Here is a 25,664-nt window from a genome sequence, read left to right as displayed (position 1 = left end):
AGCCCAGAGCTTGAGCTATGTGCATGATGATGCATGCAGCGCCAGCTTCTTCCCGCCCCATCCCAGCTGCACTGCTCTATAAGGGATTCCCGTTAGCCCAGCTCGCCTAAACGGTCCCCAGGTTGATTCACTCCTTTCGCTGGAGGGGTGGGGCGACGGAGGAGGAGAAGGGGCGGAAAGGAGGGAATGGGGGTGGAAAAGATGGGGGGAATGGCTGCCTCTGTCCCCTGCTTGGTAGCAGCAGCAGCAGCAGCAGCAGCAGCAGCAGCAGCAGGCACCGCCACCCCCCTGGGGGCAGCAGCAGGCAAGTCAATGCGGCAGCTTCTCCAGTGAGGGACCAGCAGCGCAGTTGCAGGAGGCAGCGGCTGACCTGAGTGCCTGCGCGCGTGTGTCTCCTCGCTGCCTTTCCGCGCCTCTCCTCTCGCTTTGCAAAGGTGCGAGCTAGGGAGGCGTCTCTCTCCAACCCCCGACCGCCTCCTCCCCGGATGCCCTCTAATACTGTACTACGTCTCAAGCATGGGAGCGCTAACCAGCCGGCAGAACGCAGGAGTGGAAGAGGTGGACATCCCGTCTAATTCCATCTACAGATATCCTCCTAAATCCGGTAAGGCTTAGCCGGGATGGGAGGAGGAGCAGCAGCAGCAGCGGGGAGAGGCGAGGAGGGGAAGAGATCGGGGAACTAGCAGTGTGACGAAGCAAGGCTGGACAGTTGAACTCCAGGCGGTAGCCGGGGGGAGGTCGCTGCATTTCGGCTTTGCACAAGCTGCCTGGGACGGGGGTGAAAAGCAGGACTTGCCTTTTACCGCACTGAAGCTGCTTCTTTGGCGGGGAGGGGGGCGCAGCCAACGAGTTTTCGGAGAGTTTTGGTGTCGGTCGAAGAAGGTCTCCCATGCAAGTAGCTCGAGAAGGTCTGGCGGCCGAGAATGCGGGTTTCTTTCGCCTGGGTCGACCTCCTCTAAAGCGCTCCCGGTGGCATCTGAATTGAGATAGCAACATTCATGGCATCATGCTTGTTGGTAAAGAACCTTTAAAAAATACTAAGTATTCTGAGGTGTTGTTGTTTTTAAAAAAGCCGAGCCCAAATCCAATGAAGGATTGCAGTTCCTTTCCCCTAAAATATCTGTGTGTCCTATGCCACCCCTTGGAATGTGGTTTTCGTACTTGGTACCTGTATTGACATTTTCACATGCTTGTTTATATTCTAATTGCTGTTTGGAAATATCCCATCCATCCTGCTGTCTAACAGTTTTTACGCTGTTGCTCACGATGGAATGTTTTCCAGTATTGATGGGACAGGGATACTGGTTTACCGAAGCCACACATGTAGCATTAGGTGGGATGAAATCACAGTACACTACTGTACTTTTCTCACTCTCCTACATATCGGTGTAGAACTTCATGGTCTGCTTGTAAGTTTCCTCCTTTTTTTTTTAAAGGAAGCTAGAGGTAATGGTAGCCAGGAGAGACAGGATAAAATGGGATTAGAATTTAGCTTGCATGCAATGTGTTGGGTAGCTGATTTTTTCTTTCTTGACACTGTTCCTGTGACTTTAACAGTCGTCTGGCATGCAGAAATTATGACAGGTTAATTTCCATTTTTAAAAAAAGGTTTTCCTGATCCATTTTTTGTCAGGCAGCTATTAAAGGAAGGAGGCCATGTGCAAAGGAAGGTACTTAGGAGCTATTGTGCATAAGAGAGGATTTGAGCAGGTAGTATTAGCCATGCAGGAGTTGGGAAAACATGTAAGTGCCAAATATTCTTCATCCTGCCTTTTAAAGGTGTGTACTCTTTACTCTGATCATTCTGGTTCTGGGGTCCCCAGCCAAGGCTCCTCTGCCCTCTCTTCCTGTTGGCTTTTTTGTTGCATTTGGTTGGGTGGAGGGTCTTGCCTGTTTGAGTGGGTGCTGCCTTCTTTCTTCTAGTTCGTTTATTTTGGGGTGAGTGTAAATGCCTTGCCTGCTCAGGGGCATTCTGAGCATCACCAGCTTTTCCTCGTGTTAAATGGGTATTATTATTATTTTTTAAAGCCTGTGAGGGCCAAAAGGTTGTGGACCCTTACTGTAGTTAATTACACAGGAGAATGCTTTGCAAAAATGGGTGCAAAACTGTACTGCACATCCTAGTAACTTGTAGTAGTTGCATTGGGACACTACGCTACACAAACTGATAGTTTCATTTCTTATTCAGCTATCAACATTCTGAATGCAAGCCTGTGCACACTTAGAAACCCATCCCATGGACCTCAGTGGGACTTAACTTTTGAGTAAAACTTGCATAGGGTAGTCTTTGCTTGATTACTTAAGATTAACTCCAGTTTCAGTCATTGGGGCCTGCTTCTGAATACATGTGCTTTAGAATGAAGGTGCCAGGATATCTTACGAATTATAAATGAAGGGTGTGGTCTTTTTTAGCTGCTTTCCATATTTATTGCTGGAATTTTTAGAAAGGGAGCTGTGTATTTTTACTAATATTAGTGTAGCACATCAAGCTCCCTTGAAGTCATGTTTCTATTAATTATTTTTAATTGTGTGTTTTGAAGATTTAACTCCCATTGGGACAGTGTAATTCAAAACAAAAGGGGTTTTGTGCCCTCAGATACTCAGAAGGGCATCTATCTAACCCTTTTGTTTCTAGTCCCTAGTGAGCAATCTTTGGAGGTGATTCCAGGGTTCTTGTTGAAGCTCTGCACTAAGTATATTGTTAGGAAGGAGTTGTGACTGTGTATGGCAGTACCAGGGGGCTGGGACTGGTGTTGAGGCCAGGGGACATGTCTAAAGAAGATGCAATCTATTGAGGCCTCATCATAACCGCTTCTTGCTTAAGCCCCACATTGTCTGAATTTCTTGAGTTCACTTGTCAAGGTCTGGATAATAGTTGCTTTCATTTATCATTTCTCAGCTTAGTTGACATCCAAGAACTCATATGGAGTGCATGTTTGCAGAAGCTGTGACCTTAGCTTTCACAATAGTTTCTCTTGGTGCTACAAACATGCTTGACTTACTTTTGAGTAAACATTCATAGTAGGGTTGTGTTGTAAGGCCTACTATTTTAAATAGGGCTTACTCCCACGTAAGCTTCTACAGAATTGCAGACTTGGTTTGAATTTATATGCACACTTAACCGGGAGTAGGCTACATTCATTGTGGCACGATTTACCGTATTTTTCGCTCTATAGGACGCATCGGATCATAGGACGCACCTTGTTTTAGAAGGAGAGAACAAGAAAAAAAATTTCTCCCCCTCTCTGCTCAGCGCCCCTTCAGCGAAGCGGCAGGAGAAATGGAGCCCCTTCCATTTCTCCTCCCACTTGGCTGAAGGGGTGCTGCGCAGCTCTCCCTCTCTGCTGAAGCCAGGAGAGTCTTGCTCTCCTGGCTTCAGTGAAAGGAACCTGAAGCCTGTGGAGCGCAGTGGGAACTCGCGCTGCGCTCTGAAGGCTTCAGGCAGCTATCCCTGAAGCCTGGAGAGTGAGAGGGGTCAGTGCGCACCGACCCCTCTCGCTCTCCAGGCTTCAGCGAAAGCAACGCAAAGCCTCCGGAGCACGGAGGGAGCGCTCCCTCTGCGCTTCGGAGGCTTCGCGCTGCTATCGCTGAAGCCAAGGAGCCTGCATTCGCTCTATAGGACACACAGACATTTCCCTTAATTTTTGGAGGGGAAAAAGTGTGTCCTATAGAGCAAAAAATACGATACTTCCAAGTCGTCATGTCTAGGATTGGGTTGCATGACTGCAGCTTTCTGCCTGTTTCCTTGATCCTAGCTGTCATTGAGTAGCTGCTGAAAATATCAAAAGCTGCCTTATATTGAGCCAGACCATTGGTCCAGCTAACTCAGTACAGTGTTACCTTGGGTTACAAACACTTCGGGTTACAGCTAACCTGGACGTAGTACCTCGGGTTAAGAACTTTACCTCGGGATGAGAACAGAAATTGTGCGGTGGTAGCAGGAGGCCCCATTAGCTACAGTGGTACCTCCGGTTAAGAACGGATCTCCAGAACGAATTAAGTTCATAACCAGAGGTACCACTATATTGTCCCAGGCCTACCTTGATATGTCGAGGATTATTGTTGTTTCATGAAGGGTTTTTAACCACTGCTCACTTCAATGCTTATCAGGAGCATTTCTCTTCCGTTAGAGTAACACAGAAGTTCGAAGTCCTTTGTTTTATTTAATTTTCAAATCACAACTTTATGACCTTTTAAAAAGAGGGGGACGTGAGGTTGTGTTTACACTTGAAAATGATTTGTTCGGCACTGGAGATTGTTAACAATAGGTGGTAATTTTGTTAAGCAGTTAATTATCAAGTTAAGGTAAAAGAAAAAGGGTCCTTAATGATGTCTCCATTGCCCAAATTACTTGCTAATTACCAGCAAGGACCTTTGCAGAGTCATTGTTAACATAAACTCTGTTTCTGTATTGAGAATACATGCCTGGCTTTTTCAGTAGGCAGAGCAGCTGGAATCGGTTTGCTAAAACATCTGCCTGGCTGTTGGTATTTAGCAACTTTTCTTCCACCAATTGGGACAGAAGGTGTTTTCTGAAAGATTCATAAACAGATGACGCCTGCTTTTCCTTTAAGATTTTTTTTTTTTTAAAAAAAGGCCACACATTGGTATGGTGCCCTTTCTGTGGAGTTATGCCTTGTCCTTGATGGGCCGAGTGCGGTGGGAATGGCCTTTCCGTTTGGGCCATCAATCTCTTTAACGGCTGCTGGTCGTTTTCTTATTTGTGACTAGTTTATTTTTTATAACAGAAAGCTTTTCAGCAGCAGCTACCTCTTGAAAGAAAGAGCCTTTGGTGTGGGGAGAGTCATTCGGACACATGAATAAGCATGCCAAGTGAACAGATCAGCAGTGTGCTTGGTGCTGTATAAAACACAGGCTGCACACAGTTCCTGCCCAGAAGCTGTGTCTGCAATAGGTTAATAACATCAGCCAAGAACACATGAGCCTTTACACCAGGGGAGTGTTGCTCTCCAGGCCTGCTTACCTGGCCCTTGGGGCACTCCTGGGACTACACCCCCTCCAACCTGCATCCTTCTCTGGCCCTGATCCACCCCCTCCTAGAATGTTTTTGGATGCTGGAAGGCACCTTTGAATTGTGATAGTGCCTCATTTTTGTCTGGATGAAGGCTGGAGAGGTGTGTGTGTATTGTGGTGATAGTGGTGGGTGATAGTGGTGGAAAGGACCACAAGGCTCATCTATTCCAACCCCCTGCAATGCAGGAATCTTTTGCTCAACGTGGGGCTCGAACCCGCAACCTTGAGATTAAGAGTCTTGTGCTCTGTCGACTGAGCTAGGTAGAAACCTTTGCATTCTGCATGTCTGCAATGTAGCCTACTGTGCAAAGGTCTCAGCCTTGGCCCCACCCACTTCTTTTGCCTATGGCCCTGCCCACTTTTTCCTCTAGCACCCCCCCTTCACCCCCTCCCCCCCGTCAAGGCTGCCCTCTAGGTAACGCAGCCCTCAAGCTAAAAAAGGTTTCCCACCTCTGCCCAGGCTGTGTGCTAAATCAAGTAAGATGCTTCAGGTGCCAAAGGGAGAGTAGGGATGGACTGTTACCTACCATTACCCACGGCCCTCTCCCGTCTAGTCTGACTGCGAAGCCACAAGGGTGAGGTTTATTTAGGGAGCATTGTTTTAAAGGGAGATGTTTTTAATTTACTCTACAGGGTGGGATGCTACCCGAGAGGTGCTGAGCATCAGGTGCGCTGATGGCTGGCTGTACCTAACTCCCCACAGGATGTGGGCTTGTTGGCAGAGGAGGGTTTAATCTCCCTAGGTGAGAGGTGGGGAGAAGGTGTCTGTATTGCCTCAGGTGGGAATGAGTGGTGTTTTTCTCCCTGCTGTTGTTTTATTGAGTGGACCTATTTTTCTCTGCATGATTATAGGTTGGTTAAACATTTGGGTGTTTTATTGAGGTCAGAATTGAGCGGCTGAAGTGATGTGCGTATAAGGAAAGTGTGCTTGTTGGGGGGCGGTTCTGTTTTTTAGAATGTGTATGTGAATGATTTTGGTGATTACGTGTGCGTTTGTAATATTTATGATTCTTTCATGATACATAATGAAATTATTTTTGTAACTCTTATTTATTTTGATTTGTGTATGTTTTGCTTTGGTGGTTCTCTTACTTCTTTTGTACATCGTTCAGAGAGCTATTGATTGATTGTGTTCCTTAAAGTGTGGAATTGTTTATTAGTAGTACAATATTGTTTTATATTTAAATGTGGAGTTTGCCTTACATTTCCCCCCCTATTGATTCATTTTTGCTGGGAAACATTTTGTTGAAATATGCTATGGCAAACTAAGAGGATGCACTGCGTATTTCTTACCTCAGAGCAGAATAATGTTGTGAGGTACCATAAAGTAATTTGTGCTAGTAAATGAAGATCAAGAGGAAGAAGTAGAAGCATCTAAGGCTAAAAACTTTGTACATACTTGACTCTTACCTTATATGCCTTTTTGGTTTTTTACTGTAAACATTTTAAACACGGCAATGTCTAGTATTTAATTGAGAAATCTGACCCAGGGTTCTAAGCACACTTCTCTGCACGTCCCAATATCCACCAAGATTGGTGGCGGTGTCAAAAAGAGAAAGTGAATAGATAAAGCATTGGAGTCTATCAGCTAGGCATCTTCCAGATCTATCATCTATCAGCAAGGAAGGGTACAGACTGGCTGAGAAGGTGGTCATGCATGCATATGAAAGAGAACAGGGTGACAACAGTTACTTTTGCCCTCCCCTTTGTGGCATACAGTCTCCCTCCACCCCCCAGTGTCCACCAAGGGTCATTTAGTCCAACCCCCTGCAATGCAGGAATCTCACCTAAATCCTACATGGCAGATGGTCATTCAACCTCTGCCTAAAAACCTCCAAGGAAGGAGAGTTCGCCACCTCTTGCGGGAATCTGTTCCACTGTAGAAAAGCTCCTACTTTCAGAAAGTTCTTCCTGATGTTTAGTCAGAATCTCCTTTCTTGTAACTTGAATCCATTGGTTTGGGTCCTAGCTTCTAGAGCTGGAGAAAACTAGCTTGCTCCATCCTCCATGTGACAGCCCTTTAGCTATTTGAAGAGGGCTATCATATATTATATCAGTCTCCTCTTTACTATACTAGGCTAAAGATACTCAACTGTTCATCTTAAGTCTTGGTTTCCAGACCACTGATCATCTTGGTTGTCCTCCTCTGCACACTTTCCAGCTTGTCAATATCCTCCTTAAATTGTGGTGCCCAGAACGTGCTGCAGTACTCCAGGTGTGGCCTGACCAAGGCAGAATAGAGTAGTACTATTACTTCCCTTGATCAGGACACTAGACTTCTGTTGATGCAGCTTAGGTGGTGAGAGGGAGGGGTTCTTAACTCCTTTCCACATATGCTGTTTCCACTGCTGTAAATCGACCAAAGTGTTTTCTCGTTTAGGAGAGACTTGTCTCTCCTGTGTCACCTCTTTGCTTCCACTGGAAATGGTTCCCCTTCATTTAAAGGAGCTGTTAGGCTGCCATGAAGCTCACACTGCCTCTAAATATGAAAATTCAGTTAGCTATCATGGAGCAATGGTCAGTGTCTGTCTGTGGGGAAACTGCTGTATTTAAGTAGTTGTTGCTAAATGTGGTCAACTACATTAAGTGGGAAGAAATTAAAGGAAGAAATAGATGGTGCAATTAATTGGTGGCACTTGTTAGGGCGGCAAACAGGATGGCATCAGAGTAAGGAGAGTCTAGTGAATATTATCATTTTATTTGGCTGCTTGGACAGCAGTGCTTTCTGTCACGGCGCTAGAACATTGAGCATCTATGTTCAGTCAGTGGCCTCCTGCTTAACCATGTGCTCTCTGCCAGAGCAACAGTGGACATTGTCATTCATACTCGTAGGGAAGGCACACACAGGAGAGAGAAGAGTGTGACAAAGGATGGGGGAACCCCCAAGAGAGCCTGTCCAACTGTAACACAACAGCCCTGCAGTGCTGTCAATGGGACCTGTTCTCTGGTAGTTGCTGCCACCACCCTCTCACTTATTCTTGCAGCCTAGATGGGACAGGACCTGGGATATACCAAAGGCTCCAAACCATTGCACCCAGCACTCTTCAGTCCAACCTGCTCACAAACTGCTGGGGGAAAGCAGGGCTAGATTCCAGCTGCCTTATCCTAGCCCAAAATCAAAGCAACTAGCTCGTTATCCTGGCAAAGCCTTCTAAACTTCCTAAAACCCAGGAACTCTGAGGCCAACGCACCCTGCATTTTTCCATACGGTTCTCTTATAAATGAGAAAACCTGAAAATATTTTGATTGAAGTACGGGGTAAAAGCAGTGGATCCCCAATTGATGCCCTCCAGACATTTTTGAATGGCAACTCCTCTTGGTCCCAACCAGTCTGGTCAAATGTTGGGGATGATGGACATTGTAGTCCATTGTAGTATTTGGAGGGCTTCACTGGTTATGGCTGCAATCAAAAGTATGTAGAGATAGGTTCAAGCTCACTAGCTAGTCTCCCCCAAAGTTTACCTTTTGTTCCTGGGCTCTTGTCAGCAGCAGATATAAATAAGCTCTACGGTGCCTGTTCCAGAGTGTGCTGCTTTATTAATGGCTCCGTGATGTTCATTCAGCTATTGTAACAGTGGGGTTTCTTGGACAAGAATACAGACAGATGTACTTAATCTCCGTAAAGATCCTTAAGTAGGCCAGAGCACATGTCAGAACCACCACATGGATGCTGCCAAAAATATGGTCATCTTGTGGCAAGTGATTACTGGCTGTAATGAGTGCTGTATGGATCTGCGCGACCACAATATGAGTCTCCTTGCTACTATTCCATGTTTCTGATAATTGCTGGCAAGGCTAATGGAGATACACAAACTACTCTTGGGATGGTGGTGATTTTACATTTCTATCCTGCCCTTGCTCCAAAAGGTAGCAAATTACAAAGCAGCAAAACAGTGCATCAGCAAATAAAATATAAGCACTTGAACTTCAGGAATATCTAAAAAGATTAAAATCATCTGAGAATTGCCGCGTATCCTCACAGCTTATAATGTCAAGGCTGCAAGGAATACGGTCTTTCAGCCATCAAATGCCTTGGTGAACAGAGATGTTTTAAAATTCCTCCTGAATGTTAATGATGGGGACAGAAGCAGCTCACCTTGGGGTGGGGAGCATTCCACATATGGGGTGCCACTCCTGAAAAGGCCCTATCGTGCCAACTGTTCTGCCTCCACCTGTATATAGCAGTGTTGCATAGGCATAATGCCAACATTTTGGAAGTTAGACTTTTCGTAAAGTTGGAGGGGGACAGTCTTGGTGACCTGAGTCAGCCCTGCGTAGTAAAGTGATTGGCGGGGACTTTCTTGAATTTTTTTTTTTTAAAACAAGGATGCAAAGTTCCAGCAGCACCACACAAAATCTTACCGGAGCGAAATTTTAAAGACTATCGATTGCAACCATGCTGCTCTGTTGCAGCTTCAGTTCACTGATTGAGGTTTGGATATGAGTAGTTCTTGACAGATGGTGTGCTCTATAGATATCTGGTCAGTTCTTTTAACATGAAATAGGGTTGTATATTTTCTGCAGAGTAGGTCTGGGTAAAAATGGCAGAAGTTTTATGAGTGAGAAGAAAAAGTGGTTGGTGGACTTGACTGTAATTAAATCTCAGCCCAGGACTGAAAATTACTTGTGTGGAATACCTATTGGCTGTACGCCTTCAGAAATTGTAAACGGGCTTGAATTTATAGTAATGCAATAGATTTCTCAAGAGATGCGTTTTCCCCCTACTCCATTTTGCACTGGCGCCCATGGAAGGAGGCAGTCAGCTACTTCTGGTAAATGCATAGGCTTATTCTGTCGCAGCAGATGAGCTGTTTACTGTGGAGAAAAGGAAGTGCTGCTTGGATTTATTGACCATTCATACTAAATACTTCTTCAAATAAGCCTCCAGATACATGGAGCTTCCTGCTGTGATTTTCCTGTGCTGTGGTTTTCCCCCTGGAAATTCCCAAACACACTCCTGGCCTTGCTGGTTCCTTTATGAAACGTAGGAGCCCTTTTTTGGCCCCATTTGCAGGAAAATAGGGAGGGGTGATACTGATAATCTGATCAGGAGGTGGAAGAGTTTGAAGGTATGGCAGGATTCAGGTGGGAAAAGATACCTTGACTCTCTGTTGAAATATGATTATATTGCCCACTTCTGTTTGTCAGTGTGGCAGAGGAGAAAGCGTGAGTTAGGATTAAGAGAAACACACCCTTCCATAAGGTTCCTTATAATCATCTAGCCATGAGTGCTATACAGTACTTACTGTTCAATGGAAGCCTAACCCCTCAACCTAAAAATGTTTCAGTGGTTCCCAAACCTTTTCCATTTGAAAATTGTTGAGGGTCTAGGTGGACCATTTAATGATATTTCTTCCTGTTGTAGTGATCGTAGTGTGCAGTGCTAGATGCTGCGTGATTTTAAACTTCATTTTTGTTGCTGCTTTTCTTTCTTATACAGGGTGAGTCCTTTAAAAGAGACCCTGTGGATACAGAGTATACATGTTCCTCGGGGCCTCTTTTAAAAGACTCACTCTGTATATTGCAGTTTATTGTACTGAAATTTTAATTCCATAGAATTCAAGCTATAATACAATAAAATGCAATATAATAAAAGAACACAATAAAAGCTCGTATGAATATTTAATGCCATGAATGTGCCATCTTCAAACAGATCCACACACACACTGCAGACCACCTGAATGTGGCCTGCAGACCAGATTTTGGAACCCCTTGGCGTGGATGATTCACAAGCCTGTGCGCAGCTTTTTATTTCTAACCAATTTAATACAATTGACATAATCAAGTGGTAAAACTCTTCCTGGGTTAGCCCATTTCAGGCTCTAGTGGTTTGGACCTGGGTGGGGTTTTGTATGTTTAAGTGTGCCCATATGGGAAGAAACCCACTTGTAAACTAGTGTAATGGAGAGACAGTTTAGAGGTTTTTAAAAGAAAGCATTTAAACATGCATCAAAATAGAAAAATATACATAGTAAGAATTATGCAACCAATCAAACCATTACAATATAATACTCACTGTGTTGTGAACCTTTGGTCTGCCAGATGTTGCTGAACTACAACTCCCATCAAGCCTGGCAGCAAGCATGGCCAATGGGCCAGGGGTGATGGGAGCTGTAGTCCAGCAACATCTGGAGGGCCAGCGGTTTCCCACACCTGCATTAGGTGCATCATTGCTTTACACTATTTAGCGCATTTTATTTCCCACTTTCCAATGTGAGGCTCCAGACTCGGGCTGGCTTAGCTTCAGTAAAACGGCTGTATCACTTCTTCCTTAGAATAAGGGAATGTGCATGATCTGGTACTCTTTTATGTGGCTATAAATCATGAATATGAATGGAAACTCACTTGTGTTAAACTGGTTTATTAGAACCTCAAGCATATTGTGAAATATCTATTCATTTCCTTACAATAACGCTTGAGGAATATTTTAGTTAAAATATCTATTACAATATATCATAAACTAATTCTGGCTGAAGCAGAAATTGCTGACCTTGTCGAGGCCTTCCAGGTTTTTCATTAAATCTGGTTAGTTAACTAGATCATGTCCAGAAGAGGTTTCACGTTGGACGCACAATTAGGCCTGGCTGACCAGGACTGCTCTCTTCCATGCACAGGTAAACAAATCTCCAAACTGAGAAACAGACAAGACATTTCCCCCCTAACCCCACCCCCAAAGTTGCATCATACGTATCTTCTTCAGCTTCTCTAGATACTATCCAGTAAGACCGGTCGAGAGCAGTAAGGGGCTCATGGGAAAGGAGGATTTCTGCACTTAAGTGGATTATCTGAACTGCAAGCAGCACAAGGGCTGTCTGCTTCCCTTGTTGATGTACAAATGGCTCCAGGATAAATGCCGCCTACTGCTTACCGGTTCACAAGCCCTTCCCTTTCTGTAAGCATCTGTATAAAATGTTTCTATCTTAAATTAAAAACAAAACAAAACAATAAACCAGGGCAAAAGTAGGCCGCTAATTAGCCTGCTGCTCTGTCCAGGGCACAGCTGAGATTTTTTTCCTAGGCTTTCCACCTTCTGGGCCTTCAACACAATGTTAAACCCACAAAACAAGCGTCATTGGGAGCATAATTAGGATGTGCAAGCTTATATATTTCTTCTTCACCCCCGGTTGCTCTGGGTTTGGCTTCTCTCACACGCATCGGACAGCTTCCTATCTGTATTTTTCAGGTGTTGGCATCTACGTTATAGAAACCTTGGTCATGTTCCATGTAAACTGCTTAGAGAGGTTATGGATGATTAAGCAGTATATAAACCTTGTTGAATAAACTAACTAACTAACTAATTAACTAACCAACCAACCATGTCCCCATTTTCTTTGTGACCTTGTAAGTTGCAGATTTCTTGAGAAGGACTACATTTCCCACAATAATTTAACTGTCTTTAATGAGGTTTTAGTCCTCTTGGGGCAGGTGTCTGTTAAACAGCTGTAATTTGGTTCTTATTTCTTGAGGTGGAGGTTTCCCTCTCCAAGCCTTTCTTTCTAATTATATTATATTATATTAGCAATAATATATATGTCTTCTAGGACCAAGACCTGTGGAAGTGGAGGTGGGGGGAAATGGTGTTTTAGTAGTGGCATTTTACATAGGTTGGGTGACAAACAGAAATGCTAAACATCTCTTACTACCCTAATCAAAATCTGATTAGACCAAAAGCCTTGCTTTTAATCAGTGATTAATGTATTAAGACTTCCAGCCATACTTTCACAGATGGGCAGTGATGGGTGGGTGGGCAGCTAATGTTGGCTTTGGAGTATAGCTACTAGGGCACACAAATTGCCTTCCTCTATCTTTTATGTAACCCTGAAGAGGGGAGGGAACTCTCTAATGCACACATTGATCCAGAGCTTTATCTGTGTTTAGTTGCTGGTGTCCAAATGATTATGCAGCAAGTGAAGTAGAAGGCGCTATATGCCTCAAAGAGATTTCCTCTCTCCAGTCAGTGAATATCTAGTCAGTTTTATAGATCCTTCACTGACTACGAGCCAGACAAGGAAACAAGTCTCGGCAATACCCTTTTCATTTTTAGAATGAGGTTTTTCCAGCTTATCTGTTCTGCTGTGCTATTTTTTAAAAAATCTTTGAGGAAGAACTGTGATGATTATAGAGCCACAATTGCATATCTGAGGTTTGAGGGCTGAGTGTACTTTGAATTTTCTGCCGTTACAAAGCATGCAAATTTTGTTCCCTATAAAATCGATATGGAGGATCTCTCTGTATAAGCAAATAAAATTGTTTCAGAAATGTTGGTTAAAAAATGGCTGGGTTTGCAGCAAGTTAAAAATTGTAGCTTGAAGAGTAGGTGGTTTTTGTTGCCAGCATCTCTCCCCTTACCAAACACATACCTTAAAAGTTGCCATGTTGGAGGTTGAAATTGTTGTTTTTAACCATCAGATATCCCAATAGAGGATCTATTTCATTGGTCTGGTGCCAATCCATTGTGTGGTTTTTAAAGTCAGCTTTAAAAGTGGCCATTTTAGTCGATGGGCAGCTTAATGCAGCTATGCATGTCAGTGAAGGAAAATGAGGACTTGGAGAAGACCTAGAAACGATGTGTGACTTCTCCCACGCAGTTTAAAATGGTGAATGTGCCACTACCTGACAAGTAGAAGGCTAGTTAGAAGTAGTGATGGTAGCTGCCACCATATCTGGATGGTGTGTGTGGGTGTGGGTAGGTAGGTAGGTAGATCATTATGTGTGTATATGTACCGTATTTTTCGCTCTATAAGACACACCAGACCATAAGACGCACCTAGTTTTTGGAGGAGGAAAAAAAGAAAAAGATATATTCTGAATCTCAGAAGCCAGAACAACAAGAGGGATCACTGCTCAGCGAAAGCAGCAATCCCTCTTGCTGTTCTGGCTTCTGGGATAGCTGCTCAGCTTGCAGTCGCTCCATAAGACGCACACACATTTCCCCTTACTTATTAGGAGGGAAAAAGTGAGTTTTCGGTATATATTGTTGGTGTCCATAGAGTGAAGGGGAATGGGGACTGTGGTATCTTTAGGATATACAGTTTAATTTACAGACGTATACAACCTGAGCATAGGATGGAAAGGCTCACAGCATTCCCACATGAATACTCCCATTAGCTTTCTGGGTTTCTCCAAAACCATAGCTTTGGATTCAGCACAGAGCAAGACTCATCCGGCCAGGTAAGGTGGGAAAATGCCCACTCTCCTCTTCCTGGAAGCATCTCCACTTAGTGTTGCTATAGTAACATGGCTCACTCTTGAAGATGCTGATGACAGTACTTAACTGGCCAGCTAAGACCATTAGTTTACAGAGAGATTGGTTTGGCCAGTTCAGCACATTTCCTCTTTTGGGTTCTACTCCAGGCATAGGCAAAACTCCGGCCCTCCAGATGTTTGGGACTATACTTCCCATCATCCCTGACCATTGGTCCTATTAGCTATGAGTGATGGGAATTGTAGTCCCAAACATCTGGATGGCTGGAATTAACCTGTGCCTGTAATCTCATGGTTACAGAATCACATTCATGGAAGCAACCCACCAGTATTTTCCACAGCAACCCTTCAAGCCTCTAACAATATACTGTATGTCTAAAGGTGCAAGGCAGTGTTTTTGAGTTTGATTGAGTAGCAGTCAGCGATGGTGTGCATTTCCTTGACATTAAGAATGCATATTGTGGCTTCAGTTGTATTCTGTGGCTTGGCTTACTTCCCTGAGGGATCTGCTCGCTTGTGTTTTGAGATCTTTGTTATAGACTGATTTTAAGAGCTACTAAAATCATAATCATAAATACCACCCCAAGGACATTTTTTTCCTAATTTGTAACATGAGTAAATGCTTTTTTGTAATGCGTGTTAAGTGTTTTATCAGCTACATATACGTGATCTGATATGTGTTCTGCAGCTTGGCTTACCTGTTTGAGTTATAGGATCTGCAAGCGATTCCTGCTTTCCCCCTATGCTTCTGACACAGTTATATTGCATTAGGTTGATCTGTGGTTTTCTGATGAGGTGTGCGGATGGCTTTGCCAGGTGGTGGGGGGCTCAGAAGTATATGAAGTGGCTATACACCTTTGATGAATAGAGTGTTTTCTGCATATATAGCAAGTCATTAGGAAAGGTGCATCTGTTATTAATCTGGACACTTGCTATGCTTGTTGCTGTGGTGATCGAGTATGCATGCAACCGGCGGAAATTTATTAGCTTTGTATGTTACAAGTGATTTTTAAGCCTTACAGTGGTACCTCGGGATAAGTACTTAATTTGTTCTGGAGGTCTGTTCTTAACCTGAATCTGTTCTTAACCTGAAGCACCACTTTAGCTAATGGGGCCTCATGCTGCCGCTGAGCCGCCGGAGCACAGTTTCTGTTCTTATCCTGAAGCAAAGTTCTTAACCTGAAGCACTATTTCTGGGTTAGTGGAATGTGTAACCTGAAGCATATATAACCCGAAGTACCACTGTGTTTATTGAACTTCTGGTTGGTCTGAATGGGAGCAATGTTAAACACGTTCCAACTAGCAGCTTTGATGTAGGAAGTAGTGAGAGACTATAGGAAGCATTTTGAACCCGTTAAAGTGCAGTACACTTTCTCACCCTCATCTCACAAAAATCAGAAAGATCTGTTTTAAGCAACAAGTCTTTTAAATATGCTCATGTATATGAAAGCTCTAAAACTTAAGGATTCTTCTATTTATTTAGGGTGGAATTTAATGTAGCTCTGAGCTTCTTGTTCCATCAGTACAAGGATCTATCCTTGTGAAACAGAATGTGCTCCCCTATCCTCCCAGTGCCCCCATTAAATTGGTTCCAAAGGTCCCCCCAACCACCTGGAGCAGCTTTGCAGAGGGTGCAAGGGGTGGAAAGTCCCAGGGCACAAGCAGAAATCCTTGCACTGGCAGAATGTGATGGTTCATTTATTTATTCAAATATTTATAAATCTGCACTTTCATAAAGGCATAATGCAGCAGTATGTAGCGATACAGGATTACAATGGAATCAGTAAAGGCATCAGGAAAAACACAAATAAAACATCTGTAAATACTGGTTGATTTGAAAGGAAACAAATACGTATTGCAAAGGCCTGGATAAGCAATGGTAATTTTCAGGAGAGATCTAAAACTGGGATAGCTCGGTCGGTAGAGCATGAGGCTTTAAATCTCAGGGTCATGAGTTTAAGCTTAATGTTGGGTAAAAATATTCCTGCATTGCAAGGGGTTGGACTAGATGGCCCTTGAGGTCCCTTCCAACTCTATAATTCCAAGACGAGGACGTTTCTTGCTTACCCTCCAAAGTGGACCTAACATCAGGATTCCCCACCCACCAAAGCTGCAGAGAAAGTAGTGTGATGTCGAAAGGGAATGGGTGGATATGTGCTCTAATCACAACAGGTTGGACTGTAGAATATCTTTACTGCTTACACAGAAGTGATAGTAGCCAAAAACTGGAAATCGCAAGAGATACCAACAACAGAAGAATGGCAGATGAAGATGTTGGACTTTTTGGAGCTGGCCAACCTGACTGGAAGAATCCGCGACCAGAAGGAAGAGGAGATACAAGAGGATTGGAAGAAATTTAAAGAATATTTAGCTAAATATTGTAATGTAAGATAAATAGGAAATTCTTGGAATTAACAAATAGGCTTGGGGTAGAATAAGAATATGTGGTACTAAATATTAATGGTTAGAATAATAATAAAGGAGAAGAAGTTAGTTAATGAAAGGAGTTAATATTATTAGAAATATGAAATTGGAGATCTGTTATACAGGTGATATAATGAAATTCAGATAGAGGGGATTTGAGGAAGTCAGTTACCTATGTTAAGAGATTTAGGTATTTGAAGTAATAATCTTCTTATGTGTTTAGTTTATTTTCTTTGATATATTTTTTCTTTTTTCTGTGTGAAAAATCTGGAAAATCAAAAAAAAATGGAAGAAAAAAAAGAGAAAGTAGAATGATGCTGAAAGGGAAAGGGTGGATATGTGCAGCTTAGACTTTAATCGCAATAGGTTGGACTGTAGAATATCTTTGCTTATCACAGAAGTGATATTAAGGTGCTATGCCATGTTCTCTCCAGGCTTGTCCACCTTGCTTCTAGGATGATGCAAACTTTTGTGGGTTCTGTCTTGCTAATAACTATCTGTACACCAGGGTAATGAAGAGTAGTCTCTCTGGAGAGGTCTTTGTAATTAAAGCAGCCAGTTGAGACACCTGAGATTAATTTTGGAAAGATAAAGCTACTGCTCACTATCTGTAAGGCACACAGCTGTGTGGGGTCTAACCAGTTGTTTTCTAAAAGCGTAGTTCTAGTTCTGCTGTTCCTGCCTGACACTTGGTTGTTGCTGTGCGTTTTTGTCACTGGGAAACAACAAGCAGCTTGCTAGGCTGTCAGGGAGCATAGGTGAATTTCGTTCTTCTGGTGGTTGTGTTCACATAACAGATAGGCAGCTGAGGGGAGGCTCAAAGTGGGGACTGCGTAGTTCACAGCTGAGTCTCTTAGCCTTGGTTATGGGAGTGTGTGCTACACTCTCTTGCGTATTCAGCATTGAAAAGCAAACTTGAACTCAGAGCCATTTGGCCATTATGCTCCCTCCCATAGACCTTTTTTTGTGGATGGGTTGCTTTGCTGCAAAATATCAAATAAGATCTCTTTAGCACCTCATAATGGATTCTTTGGAGACCAGGATCTAAAGCTACATGTGCAGGGTGAGGTAATACAGTGGTACCTTCAGGTTACAGACTAAGCTAACCCATAAATAGTGCTTCAGGTTAAGAACTTTGCTTCAAGATGAGAACAGGAATCGTGCTCCAGCGGTGCAGCAGCAGCAGGAGGCCCCATTAGCTAAAGTGGTGCTTCAGGTTAAGAACAGTTTCAGGTTAACTACGGACCTCCGGAACGAATTAAGTACTTAACCCGAGGTACCACTGTATGTGTAGACAAGATGAACTGGAAGCTCATAGAGAGGCAAGAGGAGGGATTTTTGATAAGTACTGTACAGATCTAAGGTTGTGCATGGAATTCCCAGACATACCTGGAATACTGCAGTTGGAAGCAGTGCCTGGGTGGAAATTGGCAAAAAAATGTATGACAAAAACGCTCAACAGCATTTGTGTCTGGATTTTCACTTTCTGGAATATGGCAACCTTATATGCAGAGCCCTGCAGCCCTTGCCAGGCTCAGCTTTCTTCAGCACAACTGAATCCTGACCTCCCACTGCATCTGTTCACCTAAATGTGTGGCTTGCTGTGATTCTGCTTCTGTTTTTCGAAGAATGTTGCAAGGTTTTAACTATGCTCACTTTTAAATGAGGTCCTTCATCTCTCAGCTTCTTCCGTGTTTCATTAGAAGGCTAGATTAACTCTCTGGTCAAACTGCATTCCTTTTCTCTTGCCCCTCAGTCATGTGCCAGCATTGGTTTTGGTGAGCTCCAGGGTTCTTTCAAATGTCTGTCTGTCTGCCTCTCCCCCCCCCCCCACTCTTGTTTCCCTATAAATTATGTACATGGAAAAAATGGGGCCAGAAAGCAGCAGGCATCAATAATTGATTGCAGAACCTTCCTAAATGATGAGCTGCATCTTGGCGTTTATAGAGGTGCCTCGTGTTCTTCTTGTTTGGAAACAATTGTACAGGGGTTGTTGTTTTTTTGCTGACAAATATACAGTATTGATGTTTGCAAGGGGATGCTGCAGGTTTTTCAGTAGATGTTTTATAAAAGAGAGCTTTGTTTCATTTTGAACTGTTGCCTTTAAATTTTTATTTCTTTAAAAACATTCTGCACTGCCTTTCATACACCATGAAAAGGCAGTGTACACACACAAAAAGCGAGTGTGTTAAACTTAAAATTCAGAATGAAATGGCAGCTACTAGGTCAATGGCAAATAAGTTCAAGCCTCCAAAGTGGAGATTTTATTTTTATCCATTTGGTATCTCTATTAGTTTTGAAATTGTTGTTATACGTGCAGTTGTTTTAACTGGACCTATTTCAGTCTGGATTCAGGCTTGAGACAGAATTGGCCTTGGTTGCCCTAACAAATGACCTCCTTCAAGGGACAGGTGGCAGAGTGCAACCCTGCTGCTGCTGGATCTCTTAGCGGCTAGGGGGCTGCACGTCTAGGTTTTGGCAATTTAACATTGACACTCTTCTTATCCCAATGCTACTTAACATCTATATGAATCTGTTTGGAGCAAACCAATAGGAGGTCTGGGGTACAGTGTCAGTATCCTGATGACACTAGGCTTTGCTTTGCTATCAGATCTGAGTCAGGAGGGACAGTGCATAGATTGAACCAGTGCCTGGATGCAGTTGTTGTGTGGATGATGGTCAACAGATTTGAAGCAGAGTCCTGCTAAGATAGGGACAGTGTTCACACTTCCGTTTACTGTGCAACCACTGTGTTTCCAGGGCAGAGTTTTTAATCTATGTTCACCCGACAACGTCATACAAAATGCATTTATATTCTGTACTTGGTTGTGAGATACTGCTACTTGATGCTGCTGTTTCTTATCACAAGACCATTCCTAATTTGTCTCTAGCCAAGGTGTAAATGTCTTTGCATGGGGTAAACACATCCCCACCCCATCAGTGCCCCCCACAAAGAATCTGACACTAATGAAGCCTTGTTGATGTGAACAGATAGAAGAAAAGCGCTGTGAAATGGATTGTTTGTTTGTTTTAAAATGTTTATATAGCCTTTCTGTAGCAGGTAATACCTCGGGCAGCTTACATACACACAAAAAGGATAAAACATACAGTGGTACCTCGGGTTACATACGCTTCAGGTTACAGACTCCGCTAACCCAGAAATAGTACATCGGTTTAAGAACTTTGCTTCAGGATGAGAACAGAAATTGTGCTCCGGTGGCGCGGCAGCAGCAGGGAGGCCCCATTAGCTAAAGTGGTGCTTCAGGTTAAGAACAGTTTCAGGTTAAGAGCCTGAATGAATTAAGTACTTAATCCGAGGTACCACTGTATTGTAAATGTTGAGGTTCTGTCTGGAAAATAGAAGTAGATGAAGATAAATCATGCTAGCTAGAGCATTCATCAGACTGTTTCAATATGTGCAAAGCCATGTACAAAATATTATGAGAATTGAAAAGAAAGTTTGATTTTATAGAGTCTCTGACCTGTCTTAAGATCCATATTTGTGATATTGACTCATTGTGCAGGCTTGTTACCCAAGCTGAATTTTCTTTATATAAACCATAGTAACCCACCAAAAAGAGTCATTGCGAGGCCAAACGTAATAGTCTCTAAAGTCACCTTGAAAGTTTTACGGTTGAAAGGGTGGGCTTTCAATATTTTAAAAATAAAATAATGTCCCTCACCAGATTAAAATGTGCTATGGAAGCAATTACTAGAGTAATTGTCGTTACACATTTCTGTAACCTATGAAGTGATGATTCAGCTGACTTTTGTATACCTACCACCAATCTTCACCTCAAGGTGAGGACAGCAGAGGAGTGAAGAGAGCACGTTTTGAATTAACTGTTGCAGCGTGCGGCTTTTAATAACGGCCCTCAACCCATCCAACTGGAAAATAGCTTGTGAAATAGAAATGTTTATATACTCCTTAAAGATGAGTGTGTAGTTCTTACTTCTATGGCCTGTTCTTTAAAAGCGTTACTATGGTAGTAGCAGTGATGTGGTTTTGCTCGTTTGGATCAGAGGACGGGCAAAACTTGAATAATTGGCAGTTTCAGGAGAGTAGCCATGTAAAAGTTTGTAATGGCAAGGTATGCTCTGTGTAATACCTTCAAGGTTAACCAAGCTGTTGTGGAAAGGACAACAAATGAAACCGCTCTGCCGGGGAAAGCTCTTATCCTCGTTTTCTTTAAAAGCAAAGGCCTATCTATTACCACTAGCATTGTAATACTAGATTGTTAAAAGTGCATTTGACCTTTTTTGCTAAATCCCGTAGTTGGGATAAAAGTGCATTAGAAGGGGCATGGGTAGTGTATGTATACACATTGCAAGCCTGCTGTGAGTGGTTCTATTCTAAGATGTTCAAACAAACAGTCAATAAAAGATATGTGAAGGAAGCTGTATGTGAGCTGTAAAGAGAGAAGTTTGTTACCCTTTTGTTTAAATTCCATACAGAGTTTTCCAAGTGTTGCCATATCCTATTATTTTTATGTGGCAAGGTAGTCTCAAATTCCACTGCCGTGGAAGTCGATCACAATCTGAGGAGGCTTTCAGAGCAATTGCAAGATTTCCATTTTTGCTCAAATGTTCTTTTTTTTGGTGGTACCTCAGACTGTTTTTTTTTAAAAAAAAATATGCCATGGGTGAAACACAGAGTTTGTCATATTCCCAAGTCCATTGATTTCAGTGGGTGTGCTCGTGACTGTGACTAACTTTGGATATGATGCATAAAGCTAGTTTTTCAAGATGGAACATAGTGCCTCAGGGCAGATGACCTCAAGGCTTTCTTTAACACGGGCTGGAAAATTTTCCATGGCTATATTTCTCTGCAGAAAACTTCAAATTTCTAGAAATGCATCATTGATGCATTTCCTAACTTGTTTATATACCCTGCTCTCTATCACTTTGCGGGGTTCACAATTTGTGCAGGCGACACGACATCAGTAAAACCAAGAGCGAGTAAAATGTTCTATAAAATATTCATCTTCAAGCTGTAACATTAGGCTGCAAGATTAACAGTTCATACATGCTTGAGGAACCAAGTACTAACGTGGTACCAGAACAGAGCCAAAGTTGGTGCTAGCTGGGCCTCAGAGGAGTGGTCATACCACAGACAGGGTGCCACAACAGAGAAGGCCCTTCCTCTTCTATTGCTACATAATCTGAGGTGTACCTAGGCTCCCTTGCGCCCTGGGCAAGGAGCTATATTGGTGCCCCACAATCCCTTGCACCCTTGACAAGGAGATACTGGCTGCCCAGAGGAGCAGCTCGGGATGTGTACACATGGGTGGGTGGGTTCCTAGCCAGTCTGAGTCAGTGGATAGGAGTGATTTTGCATCCCCCCTCCCTGGGTCTGCACCATTTGCAGGAGCCAACCTGACCAACCACTAGGTATGCCCCTGCAAGTAATGTTTCAAACTTAAACATGGAAAGCGTAATGCTGGTGGTCAACAAAAGAGGTCTAAAGACTGTCTCAAGGCAAATCTTTAAAAATGTAGTATAAACACCAACAATTGGGAAACACTTGCCTGCGAGCACTCCAATTGGAGAACAGCCTTTACCAAAGGTGTAACGGGCTTTGAAGACACTCAAACTCAGGACACAAGGGACAAATGTGCTAAGAGGAAGGCACGCTTGGCAAATCCACACCGTGATCAACTTCTGCCTGGAAAGCAACGTCCCCACTGTGGAAGGATGTGTGGATCTAGAATTGGCCTCCAAAGCCACTTATAGACTCATTGTTAAAACCGTGTGTATGGAAGACAATCTACGAGTGATCACCAAAGAAGAAGAAACGTGTAATGTACAACTCTCAAAGGTGAGGTGCAGAGAAGGGCCTCTCCAGAAGAATTTAATGCTTAGGCAAGACAACAGAGGGAGAGGTGCCTCCTTCAAATGTCTCGGTCTGAGGCTGTCTAGGGCTTCTTAAAGTTATTGCTGACATTTTGGAATTTGGACGGGAAATATATTGGCAGTCGGTGTGGTTCCTTTTGAAACCAGAGTCACGTAGCTCAAGCTAGCTGCTCCACTTGGCAAACTAGGAGCTGGTACTAGCTGCAGCATCTAAGTCATCTTGAAATGGCAGCCACTCAGAGTGCATTACAGCAGTCCAGGTTTATCAGAACATGGGTTACCATGGCAACCCTACTTGTATACTGGAATGGCTGTAGCTGGTGAACCTACTGCCCAAGGACCAGCTGGGACTTCCAGATATCTAAGAGTAAAGTAAAGGTAAAGGGACCCCTGACCATTGTCCAGTTGTGGCCGATTCTGGGGTTGCGGCGCTTATCTTGCTTTATTGGCCGAGGGAGCCAGTGTACAGCTTCTGGGTCATGTGGGCAGCATGACTAAGCCGCTTCTGGCGAACCAGAGCAGCGCACAGAAACGCAGTTTACCTTCCTGCCGGAGTGGTACCTATTTATCTACTTGCACTTTGATGTGCTTTCGAACTGCCAGGTTGGCAGGAGCAACCGGGATTCGAACTGCCAACCTTCTGATCGGCAAGTCCTAGGCTCTGTGGTTTAACCCACAGCACCACCCACGTCCCATCTAAGAGTACTCCCGTACATATTTGCTCCTTCCGTGGGAGGGAGGAGTGTATCTCTGGTAGAGATGTCAAATAAATTCAGCACAGGTCTGTCTGTTTTGAGTCCTATAATAGAGAATAAAACCGACCACAGAGGTTTCCATTTTGAATATGTACAGCTAACCTGAACAACACCGCTAAACCCTACTGCGGGGAAATGTATGTGTTACTCTGGCAACAGACCTTGTGTTGTCCCTGCGAGTGTTGCAGTCTCCTTAAGTGATAGCCTTTGGACTGTTTCTCAGCATCATTATTATTCATGGTTTACAATTGTGGGAGAGACTTAAGTGCACACCTGTGAAAAATGCTGTACTGGGATGGCAGAGTTAAGCAATGCTGTAAAATATGGTGTGCAATCTATAACTGTGTGTGTGTGTGTGCCAACCAATGACTTATAAAATGTAGTTATTAACAAATAATGTAAATCTAAGCCTAGTGGCTAAGCGGCTGAGCTACAAATCAGGAAGTCGACTTATTTATGTGAAGTTCAATACACATAACAATTAAAAGCACTATAAAAGTGCCAGCTATCCCATTTTTCCTTTCCTTTTTCAGTTTGCAAATTTGAAAACTCTGCCAGGAAAAGTGGGTGTTGGAAGAGAAACATCATGTGGCTTGGAGGCAGGCATACTGTACATTTGTAGGGGTAGCAGGCTGGAAGGAGGGATGGGGAAATAAAATGTTTGCTACTGACTTCTGGTTTCAGAGTTTTGAATGAAACCAATAAATATCTCCACAACCATGAGGGCTAGGAGCTTACTGTTATTTTAAAATTGAAGCATTCATTTTCGCGAGTTATTCCACAGTGTATTGTACTGATTGTGTCCATGTTGATAATTAGAACCTCTGTGATGGTTCCTTTCCTTCATAGTACAGTGGTACCTCGGGTTACATACGCTTCAGGTTACATACGCTTCAGGTTACAGACTCTGCTAACCCAGAAATATTACCTCAGGTTAAGAACTTTGCTTCACGATGAGAACAGAAATTGTGCTCCAGCGGCACAGCAGCAGCAGGAGGCCCCATTAGCTAAAGTGGTGCTTCAGGTTAAGAACAGTTTCAGGTTAAGAATGGACCTCCGGAACGAATTAAGTACTTACCCGAGGTACCACTGTATACTGAACTCCTTTCTCTGCTCCTAATTCTAACCAGCCTCTTTGTTTCCCTCTCTTTTTCAGGAAGCTACTTTGCCAGTCACTTCATCATGGGAGGTGAGAAGTTTGATTCTACGCATCCTGAGGGCTACCTTTTTGGAGAAAACAGCGATCTCAACTTCCTTGGGAACAGGCCTGTAGCGGTAAGGAGGGGAAAAAATCCCATTTTAATAAAGTTGGATTTGTACCTGGGGGGGTGGTATGAGTGGACCTGGAACAAATATTCCTTTTTAGGAGTTTTTTTGTTTTGTTCTGCATTCATCCTCACTCTACCTACCTCTCAGGGTTGCTGTACGTATAAAATGGGAGGACTATGTACACCACTTTGAACTCTTTGGAGGAAAGGTGGGATATAAATATAATAAGTAAGCTGTTATGTGCACTTAGTCTGATGGGAAGGCATTTTTATTTTAGATCTGTTTCAGAATCCAATTCAAGATCCCTAAAAACACAGTAGGGTTCTTAACATGCCTAGGTAGCTCTTAAATCTAGCTGTGAATGTTCATTGGTTCTGAGGTGTTGTCCATTTGGTGACATGGGCAACCCAGATGCAAATTGGTGACTACTCAGAAATGCGTGGTTTGCAATAATTCACATAATCAAGCGCTTCTCTGAGGGTACCAGGAGGCAATATTGGGTACTTTATCTAGAAGGCTGTCTGAAACATCCCTCAGCCACATGTTATCCTTTATACAATATTCCCCTGAGTCTCAATTCAAAAGCAAATGTGGAATATCTAGTTAGCATGAACTGTGTAGGAGGGATAGTATTGCTGCAGGAAATGTTAATGCATTTTGTATCGTTTGAATTGTAATTTTTTTGTTGCGAATTTGCCTGAGATCTATAGATGAAGGGCAGCTACACATTTACTAAATAAAAAGAACAAGAATAAGATTGCTTGTTGATGTGCGAGGGCTTGAGAGGATGTGTTTTTTCCCTATGATAAGGAGACGTGTGTCCTTCTTAGCACTGTAGAGTGCGCTTCCTTAAACAAACAACTCTTAAACAGAGAGCAAGTCCATGTCAGAATTTGCAGGAATCCAATGTGTGCAATACTGAATAAACATTGCAAATAATAAAAAAAAGTGTATAGACTTTGTGTGTTTATATATGGCACGAAGTGCTTTTACAGATAATTGAGGAGGAAGTGCCATTATTTGGTTTAATTAACTTTGTGATTCGTGTGTCTAAGAACGGTGTGTCTGAGGACTGTACAAGCATCTCTCATGGATTAGAATTGCTGGATGATCCGCCTGTATCTC

At 43.2% G+C, this 25,664-nt stretch overlaps 1 protein-coding gene across 4 annotated transcripts in view; it reads left to right on the top strand.

Annotated features, from left to right (window-relative positions):
• Positions 1-251: 251 nt before the first annotated feature.
• The window catches only part of RNF157 (ring finger protein 157), a 77,662-nt gene continuing 52,249 nt past the window's right edge, over positions 252-25,664 (top strand). For 3 of the 4 annotated variants that reach the window (XM_081897720.1, XM_081897723.1, XM_081897722.1), the window contains exons 1-2: positions 252-604; positions 24,427-24,545. In XM_081897720.1, coding sequence (XP_081753846.1) covers positions 517-604; positions 24,427-24,545 — 207 coding nt within the window. In that variant the 5' untranslated portion in view covers positions 252-516. Of the gene's footprint in view, positions 605-675; positions 1,017-24,426; positions 24,546-25,664 lie in introns of those variants that run through there. The other variant, XM_081897721.1, reaches the window with a different exon arrangement.

This window comes from Podarcis melisellensis (assembly GCF_964234715.1).
Source record: "Podarcis melisellensis genome assembly, chromosome: 2".
Taxonomy (NCBI): domain Eukaryota; kingdom Metazoa; phylum Chordata; class Lepidosauria; order Squamata; family Lacertidae; genus Podarcis; species Podarcis melisellensis.
The sequence above is the reverse complement of the archived record's forward strand: the minus strand, read 5'-3'. Positions and strand labels throughout refer to the sequence as shown.